This window comes from Oncorhynchus clarkii, unplaced genomic scaffold, assembly GCF_045791955.1.
Source record: "Oncorhynchus clarkii lewisi isolate Uvic-CL-2024 unplaced genomic scaffold, UVic_Ocla_1.0 unplaced_contig_13356_pilon_pilon, whole genome shotgun sequence".
Classification (NCBI taxonomy): Eukaryota; Metazoa; Chordata; class Actinopteri; order Salmoniformes; family Salmonidae; genus Oncorhynchus; species Oncorhynchus clarkii.
In genome coordinates this window covers 1,812-11,527 of record NW_027260256.1, presented here as the reverse complement: position 1 = coordinate 11,527, position 9,716 = coordinate 1,812, and the positions used below count along the sequence as shown (strand labels likewise).

Below are 9,716 nucleotides of genomic sequence, written 5' to 3'. Positions count from 1 at the left end.
TCTAGGCTGCTGTAGACTATCTGAAATGATACGTAGGTCTATCAGGCTAGCTGCGTTTATCCAAGCAAACTATGGCAAAATGTAATTAGAAACATAAACCCAGATTTTAGTCTGTTGCCTATGTCTATTGAAATGACAAGTCAGTCTCGCAAATGGGTCATTTATAACGGCTGTAGTCTTACAATCTGGCACATAATAACTGCACAATTTCCATAAATTTGCCTAACATTCGTTTTTTTACGTTCATCCAAATGTTTCTTGCTCAGAGATTTCGAAATCCTCTGCCAGCTTTCATCACTCAAACTCTCCTGTCGGATTTATCTATAGTTATGCACATGCGCAAAGGCTATTTATTTACAAAAATAAACCTGATTCAAGACCTGAATGCTGATTGGCTGAAAGCCGTAATATATCAGACCATACACCAGGGGTATGACAAAAAAAAATATTTTTACTGTTCTAATTACGTTGGTAACCCGTTTATAATAGCAATAAGACACCCTTGGGGTTTGTGGTATATGGCCAGGCACTCCGCGTTGCGCTTAGAACAGTCCTTAGCTGTGGTATGTTGCCCATATACCATACCCCCTTGTGCCTCGTTGCTTAATCAAGTCGACATTCATTGATAGAAAATGATCTGGTGAGTTTAATAAAGGTGTTATGTAAAGGTCTTATAACATGTGTTATATCTGGAGTTTCCTCGGACAATGAGGTTCATCTTCTTAAGCAGAAGATTCCTGGAGTGTTTGGATGACTAAACCGTGTGTAGATGGAAAGGAGGAAAGTCAATCGGTTTTACTGACGTTGGAAGAAGAGTACTAACCTACTAATCTTTTTGGTATTTATTAGGATCCCCCATTAGCCGCTGCAAAAGCATCCGAGTTGTTCACTTCTTTCATTAACTTCTCAAACCTCGGCTTGGTCTGATGTCAAGCGTTCTCGCAAGTCTCGCGTTGTTGCGTCTCTTGGTTAGGAACTCTATGGCTGTAGTGGGGGAACCGGAAGTTCCGGCCAGGGCCGCATCTTTCTTCATAACAAAGAAAGTGGCAGAATTGCGCAGTAGAGACGATTACTTTTGTCTCCTTTTCAAATTGATTGATACAGGTATGCACGTTTAAATATAACGTTTAAACTTTGTAATATCGAAAGAACAGGTCATAAAAAAACGTTAAGGTTTTATTTTTGTGTCAAACTGGGTGAGTGAAGAACGGGATAAAAAATAATGTACAATTCACATAACGTTAGCTAGTTAGAGACTTTGGGCTTGCCTGAGTGGATGTACATAATTTCGTCAAAGTAATTTAATAAATAATCAATTTATTTGAGATGTCGGAGTTTGTTTTACATGTCGTTATTGGTTTTGTGTCAAATGAGCTGGAAAAATGGCGAGCTGGGAAAATGGTGGTGCCCACTCTGTCTGCGTCAAAGAGAGACAATTTCACGGTTGCACTACTGTTTTGAAGCTGAATGTGATGATGATCCGTTTTCTACATATGTAGTAATATTCAGACACATTCAGTTTCCACCTTGATCTATAATTCTTACTGGTGTGAACGGGAAATACAATTGGTCTTTGAATTAAATAATACATTGAAGAGAAGATTATTCGGGAGAATCAAATGTGTCACATGCCGAATACAACAAGCGTTGAACTTAGGGAGGATCAATGCAAATAGTTCAGGTAGCCTTTTGATGAATTGTTCAGCAGTGTTATGGCTTAGGGGTTAAAGCTGTTAAGGAGCCTTTTTGACCTAGACTTGGCGCTCCGGTACCGCATGCCATGAAAATGGTACATAGGGCTGCCTAAAACAAACTGCAACCTTGTACTAAATTGTTTTTGTCATTTATGTGAATTTGGGAAATCTACTATAGATTAAGTGCACTTACGTTGTGTAGCCTAATTATAGTGTGTACTCGTCAAATGTGAATTAGTGTTTTGCTGTCAATGCTTAGCTACCAGACCTGTTGAAATTAGATAATTGAACAAGAAAAAATATAATATTTTTTGAGAATAAAGAATGTACCTGAACTGCCAAGACAATAACTTTTGTGTCCGTGTCTCTTTATTACTACAGGCCGACTCAGATTAAGTCTGAGGCCGGTAACATCAACAGTGAGGACAAGCCCAGGCTGCCTCTCTCCTTCCACACTGAGTCCAAACCTAAAACCTACAGTCACTGGGTCCTGATTGTGACAGTGGAGCCCAGTTTGCACTGCAGGATCCAGAGATGACATCAGTGAAGTTGGAAGACTGCAGTCAAGCACTGGAGCTGAATGTCAACATTAAAGATGAAGAAGAGAAGATTGGGAAATCTGTTTCTCATGGTAAGAGCAGTTTCTATCTAACTACGTTTGTTATTCATTCCAACTTCCCACTGTGCATGAGAAGTTGCAGTATAACTGTTTCATGATGAACTGTTTCAATGAGAAGGTAGATGTCTGTTCTGTGTAGCTCAGTTGGTAGATCATGGTCCTCTCATCGCAAGGGTTGTGGGTTCGATTCCTATGGGGAACAGTATGAAAAAAGTATTGTAAATGTGTAATACGTTAGGAGATAAAGAACATTGTTTTCTTCATTACATCTTTCACATTATTACGTAGTTTATGGTAGTCCCCAGTCATCTGGTGTTTGTTACAAGAACACAACGAGAAGAGACCGGAGTCTTGTGAGTCACTCACTGTCGTGCAGCATGCGCCAGGTGATCTAATTACAGTATGGAATTCACAACTAAATGTTTGCCAGCTAGATATCTTAAACCTCTTAAGTTCAGTCTACAATGTGCTAATTGAAGAAATAAGACCGATCCTGCTTGTGTTGCCTGTTTGTTTAATAGCCTACTGATTCCGTGAGCACAAAGCCTCACGCAACATGTCGGGAAAAACTATTAAAAAAATTCAGCTGTTTTTTTAAAATATCTTTGCAATGCTGTAATGAAGGCTTAACCAAACGATTCAACAGACTTGGTTATGCTTATCATTTATTTAGTGTTGTTTACGTTGTTCCAAATAGTTCAAACTTTTTTCTTGTAATTTAACAGCACCTATTTGGAACACACAATATGCACTCAGTGTTTGCTCCTTACCTTATTTTTCTTCCATCTCCAGTATTTTCCACAACTAGTCACATTTATTCCACACATCTGACTTCCCCTTTACCTCCTGAGCAACCAGTGAACATTCTCCCATTTTCAAGTTCGTCACGTCCTCTGCATTCATTTTGCTGTTACGGTGTTCTGAGTTTGTTATAACCAATTTATTGATGTGATTACGATACAGGTTAGGCCCTATTGGTCAGGTGCATGCGATGTATACATGTGTCACAAAGAGAGGAAAAGTAGAGAATGTTTTTCCATAACATATGAGGGATTTCAGCAACAGAACTTTTCAGTCAGAAATGGCTGTAATTATGTTTCAGCTTCAGTACAGGACAGGACAGCGTGATGAACACTGTTGATCTTCTGTGGTGGTCGCTGCAGCAGGGAAGAGAGAGAGACAACGGGTGCTAGTCTTTTTTGTTGTTGTTGTAAGTCTGAGCACAATCGTATCAATTGTGGTCGAACTCCCTCTAGTCATTTGTGTGTCTTAGTTTAAGAGCAGTTTGATTAAATCATTATCAGACAAGCTCAGTGCATGTGGTTGATTTGATTAAAACATGTCTATATATGGAGAAATAGATGGTACATTTTTCCGACCAATCGATTGGTGGAAAGAACAGACTACTCTTGGTGCCCTAATGGACTGTGCAAGTTGTTTTTTTAAATGTATTTTTATTTAACCTTTTATTTAACCAGGTACGCTAGTTGAGAACACCTTTATTTAACCAGGTAGGCTTGTTGAGAACACCTTTATTTAACCAGGTAGGCCAGTTGAGAACAAGTTCTCATTTACAACTGCGACCTGGCCAAGATAAAGCACAGCAGTGCGACACAAACAACAACACAGAGTTACAAATGGAATAAACACGAGTACAGAAAAAAAGAAAGTCTATACAGTGTGCAAATGGCGTGAGGAGGTAAGACAATAAATAGGCCATAGTAGCGAAGTAATTACAATTTAGCAGATTAACACTGGAGTGATAGATGAGCAGATGATGATGTGCAAGTAGAAATACTGGTGTGCAAAAGAGCAGAAAAGTAAATAAAAACAATATGGGGATGAGGTAGGTAGATTGGGTGGGTTATTTACAGATGGCTATGTACAACTGCAGCGATCGGTTAGCTGCTCAGATAGCTGATGTTTAAAGTTAGTGAGGGAAATATAAGTCTCCAGCTTCAGCGATTTTTGCAATTCTTTCCAGTCATTGAAAGTATTCCACAGAGAGGCTGGCCCATGTTGACTCAAAAGATGGATGTCCTTTGGGTGGTGGAATGTTCTTGAGACACAAGGGAAAATGTTCAGCATGAAAAACCCAGCAGCATTACAGTTCTAGACACAAACCGGTGCACCAGGCACCTACGATCATACCCTGTTCAAAGGCACTTCAATCTGTTTTCTTGCCCATTCACCCTCTAAATGGCAGACATTCGATCCAAATGATCTTAAGCTTTAAAAATCTTTCTTTAACCTGTCTCCTTCGCTTCATGTATACCGATTTTAAAAAGTGGTTTTAACAAGTGACATCAATAAGGGATCATAGCTGTCACCGGGTCAGTCTGTCATGGAAAGAGCACGTGCTCATAATATTTTGTACCACTGACTTTTTTTTCTTCTGATGCTGTTCACACAGGTCACGTTGAGACATCCTCTACATCCAGAGAGCAGAAGCAGGAAGATCACAGAGCGAAGAGGTTTCACCACTGCCCACATTGTGAGGAGATTTTCCCATATATATCAAAGCTAAAAATACACCTAAAAACACACACAGGAGAGAATCTATATTCCTGTACTGACTGTGGGAAAAGATTCACAACATCACATTCTCTGACAGTTCATCAGAGAGTGCACACAGGTGAGAAGCCTTACTCCTGCTCTGCCTGTGGGGGGAGATTCTCTCGAAGGAGCCACTTAAAGAGACACCAACATATACACACAGGAGAGAAGCCTTACTCTTGCTCTGACTGTGGAAAATGCTTCGCAACATCATCTGACCTAACAGTTCACCAGAGAACACACACAGGAGAGAAGCCTTTTTCCTGCTCTGACTGTGGGGGGAGATTCTCTCAACTGAGCAGTTTAAAAAAACACCAACATATACACACAGGAGAGAAGCCTTACTTCTGCTCTGATTGTGGGAAGAATTTCTCCCTATTGGATACCTTAAAAGCACATGCACGTATACATACAGGAGAAAAGCCTTACTCTTGCTCTGACTGTGGGAAGAGGTTCTCTCAACGGAGCAACTTAAAAATACACCAACGTTTACATACAGGAGAAAAGCCTTATTCCTGCTCGGACTGTGAAAAGAGTTTCTCCCAATTGGATAAGTTAAATAGTCACCAGCGAATACATACGGGGGAGAAGCCTTACTTCTGCTCTGACTGTGGGACTTGTTTCAGCCAAATTGATACGTTAAAATGTCACCAGCGAATACATACAGGAGAGAAGCCTTACTCTTGCTCTGACTGTGGGCAGAGTTTCTCTCAACACAGCAGCTTAAAGAAACACCAACGTATACACACAGGAGAGAAGCCTTACTCCTGCTCTGAATGTGGGTCGAGTTTCTCTCTACAGGACAGCTTGAAATCACACCAACGTATACACACAGGAGAGAAGCCTTACTTCTGCTCTGACTGTGGAAAGAATTTCTCTCGACACAGCAGCTTAAAGAAACACCAGCGTATACACACAGGAGAGAAGCCTTACATCTGCTTTGAATGTGGGAAGAGTTTTACAACATCAAGTGCTCTGACAGTTCATCAGAGAGTGCACACAGGAGAGAAGCCATACTCCTGCGCTGACTGTGGGGGAAGTTACTCTCGACTGGGAAACTTAGAAACACACCATCGTACACATACGGGAGAGAAGCCTTACTCTTGTTCTGACTGTGGTAAATGCTTCACAACATCAAGTGCTCTGACTGTTCATCAGAAAACACACACAGGAGAGAAGCACACCAACGGATACACACAAGCCAAGAGTTTTGCAGATTGAAATCTTATGTTTTCGGTGGATTGACAATGGACCCGTTTTAAAGTATCCTTTTTTTGGTAACAGTTCTCTCAAACCAGCTATGGTTAAAGTCACTCCATCACTTAATTCTCATTAAAGAAGTGGTAAGTGAATTGGATCAAATGAAGAAAGCGTAGAACACTGTATTGTAATCCTGTTGTTTCTCACTGGGAGAGAACTGTGCAGAGGAAAAAGGAGCATTACAGAATGTTAGCCTCTTTACTGATCAGTGTGCATCTTGTCAGTTTTGGTGTTTTGTTAGCGTCTACTGCAAAGATATTGAGATGACCTTGGGTTGGCCCTTAGTGTTGAATATCCTCTTAGGTTTCTCTTGTTGAAACAATGGAGTCTGATGGTTGACTGGATAGTACTGCTTCCTTCTGTAGTTTTCTGTGGGAATGAGCAATTACACACAGCATGTATGAGATAGAGATGGTGTGATGATCAGTTTTCAGCATATATATATGAAGAAGTGTCAATAGAAAAACTATTAAAAATAAATTGAATGCAGCTACTTCGCTGTTATTCTAGCTACACGGTTTCACGTGACTGTTAGCCGTAGTTGGCTAGCAAGCAAGGCATAACAAACGACTTGGTCGCGTCCATAGATACAGAATAAAAATACTTTGACTGGATCAAGTCTCTGGCAACCTATCCAATAGAATGAACGGACATCTTTTCTCAGACAGTCAAAATCATGAATCGGCGTGGATATGGATATATACAAAGAAATGTTGCTTTCTTCATTTGTTAGAAAAACGGGTAAAACGGCATGAAATGCAGCTAGTTTGCTGTGTTACAGCGTCAGTTTGAAATGATTGCGTTTGCTGTGTAGATGGCTAGCTTCTCAGAGGTGTCCTGACCCGAGAGCACATTTTCTATGCCATGCGAAATCCAAAACAGCTTATGCAGATGCAGCTACTTTGCTGTTATTCTAGCTGCACTGTTTGACCTGTTTTAAAAAAAATGTAATTGGTAACCCATTGTATAAAAGCAAATGTACACTAGAGATTGTGGACAACGGTACTCTTACCTATGGCCGCAGCACAGCCGTGCTAAAAAATTGTTTTCGTGTAGTCTGTGATGTGCCATCTGTAAATACGAATACATTTGCTTAAATTACGAGCCTAGTTGGTACTTCTGCATAAGTACTTCTGCATAAGTACTTCTGCATAAGTGTTGCTCTCCACTTTTCTGGAGGACCGAGTTTTGAAATCAGTGGAATTAGAGTATGTTAGCTAAGGAGACGGAGAAAACCCACGTTTTCTAGATTACATCTTCAAACTAAGGGCAAACATGGTATCTGTGACAGGGAGACGCATCCATCCATGATGTATATGGGTAAGGTAATGTAGCTAGCTAGACTTTCAGATATTACGCATTTCTAATTTTGACAGTGGTTTCATTTCAAGTTAAAGTGTACTGTTAGCTATCTAGCTAACGTTAGCTAGTTGGCTCGCTAACTTACATTATGTGTATGATCTTATTATTCGTATCTCAGAGCCATTTGCTTTGCTAGTTATAGCCTTTATGTTAGCTAGCTAACATGAACCTGGTTGGTTAGCTACCTGCAAATTCATGCAGGGTAGTAACGTCATGAGTTGGGATTATGGTTAATTGTTTACCTAGCTAGTTACATACTGGAGTCTTTTAATAAGATGTGTAAGTAACCATTTCCGTTGCATTTGTAAATTCAGTCTGAGTATGCCAGAGCGCAGAATAACTGATGAATTTATGAACGCTCAACACCAGTTGAATATGTCCAGAGTTGGTAAACGTCTGCAAAAAAAGCGTAAATAAATTGTTGCCAGGAGCAAAGTTAGTCACCAACGCTCTGGAAAGCATGACAACAGCCTAACCAGCTAGGGCGAGTAAAATGGTCAGTTGGGTGTCCTCTCATTTGTGTCTGGATGTAGCTAGCAAGCAAGCCAATTTTAGCCAGTTAGCTGTGGGGCTAAAGCTTAAGAGGGTGTGAACGATGCTGAATGGGCAAAGAAGAGCTCTCCAGTAGGTACCAAAATATTCAAAGGCCATTTTCTCAGAAGTGAGGTTACAAGTATCAAGTTAATGGCCGAGCTGGTCGCCCGGCCAAACTGAGATATTGGGAGAGAAGGAAGGAGAAGGACCTTTGTCAGGGAGGTGACCAAGAACCCAATGGTCACTCTGACAAAGCTCCAGAGTTCCTCTGTGGAGATGGGAGAACCTTCCAGAAGGACAACCATCTCTACAGCACTTTGCCAATCAGCACATGACTTCCTGCTTGGAGTTTGCCAAAAGGCACCTAAAGGACTCTCAGACCATGACAAACAAGATTCTCTTGTCTGAAGAAACCAAGATTGAACTCTTTGGCCTGAATGCCAAGCTTCACGTCTGGAGGAAACCTGGCACCAGCCCTACGGTGAAGCGTGGTGGAAGCAGCATCATGGTGTGAGGATGTTTTTCAACCGCAGAGACTGGGAGACCAGTCAGGATCGAGGGAAAGATGAACAGAGAAAAGATCCTTGATGAAAATCTGCTTCAGAGCGCTCAGGACCTCCGTCTGGGGCGAAGGATCACCTTCCAACAGGACAACACAGGAATGGCTTCAGAACAAGTCTCAATGTCTTTGAGTGGCCCAGCCAGAGCCCGGACTTGAACCCAATCGAACATCTCTGGAGAGACCTGAAATTAGCTGTGCTGTGACGCTCCCCATCCAACCTGACAGAGCTTGAGAGGATCTGCAGATAAGAATGGGAGAAACTCACCAAATACAGGTGTGCCAAGCTTGTAGTGTCATAACCAGGAAGACTCGAGGCTGTAATCACTGCCGAAGGTGCTTCAACAGAGTAAAGGGTCTTAATGTATTGAAGTATTATTTTTTTTTGCAAACATTTCTAAAGACCTGTTTTTGCTTTGTCATTATGGGGTATTGTGTGTAGATTACGTAACGCAACAAAATGTGGAAAAAGTCTAGGTATCTGAATACTTTCCGTATGCAGTGTGTGTGTGTGAGTGATGTGGTAGCCTACCTTGTTCAGTTAATAAAGTCAACGCAGTATTAAGATTATTAATAATGGGTTATGCATAATAAGCTAATAGCCTCTGTCTCTTGTGCAATACTCACCTGTGCTCTGCTGGCCTTTCCTTAAACCCTCCTTAGCTCTTGGACTCGCATTTCTTCCTCTAATAGATTATTGGAAGAGAGAAGCAACCTTTTTTTTTTGCTGAATATTAATTACAGCAGCCAATAGAACTCACGGGTAGTTTGAAAGAGCCAACGCTCAATGGTGGTAGAATATATAGCAGTTATTGATTCACACCCATAACCATTCAATCTTCGTGAAGAGAAAGCCGTCTGCATCTTATTGTAGTCGTATATTATCTTATTGTAGTCCTATATTATTGTACTCCTATATTATCTTATTGTAGTCGTATATTATCTTATTGTAGTCGTATATTATCTTATTGTAGTCCTATATTATTGTACTCCTATATTATCTTATTGTAGTCCTATATTATTGTACTCCTATATTATCTTATTGTAGTCGTATATTATCTTATTGTAGTCCTATATTATTGTACTCCTATATTATCTTATTGTAGTCGTATATTATCTTATTGTAGTCCTA

At 40.6% G+C, this 9,716-nt stretch overlaps 1 protein-coding gene across 2 annotated transcripts; it reads left to right on the top strand.

The window, feature by feature from the left end:
• The first annotated feature begins 2,166 nt into the window (after nt 1-2,166).
• Nucleotides 2,167-7,266, top strand: LOC139401302 (zinc finger protein 135-like). 2 transcript variants are annotated; one of them, XM_071145645.1, is made up of 2 exons: nt 2,167-2,325; nt 4,727-7,266. In XM_071145645.1, exons 1-2 carry the CDS (start codon nt 2,229-2,231, stop codon nt 6,088-6,090), a joined length of 1,461 nt encoding a protein of 486 aa, XP_071001746.1. In that variant the 5' UTR covers nt 2,167-2,228; the 3' UTR covers nt 6,091-7,266. The 2 variants fall into 2 exon arrangements, with proteins under 2 accessions (XP_071001746.1, XP_071001745.1); XM_071145644.1 differs by having other exon boundaries at nt 2,167-2,334.
• Nucleotides 7,267-9,716: the final 2,450 nt, after the last annotated feature.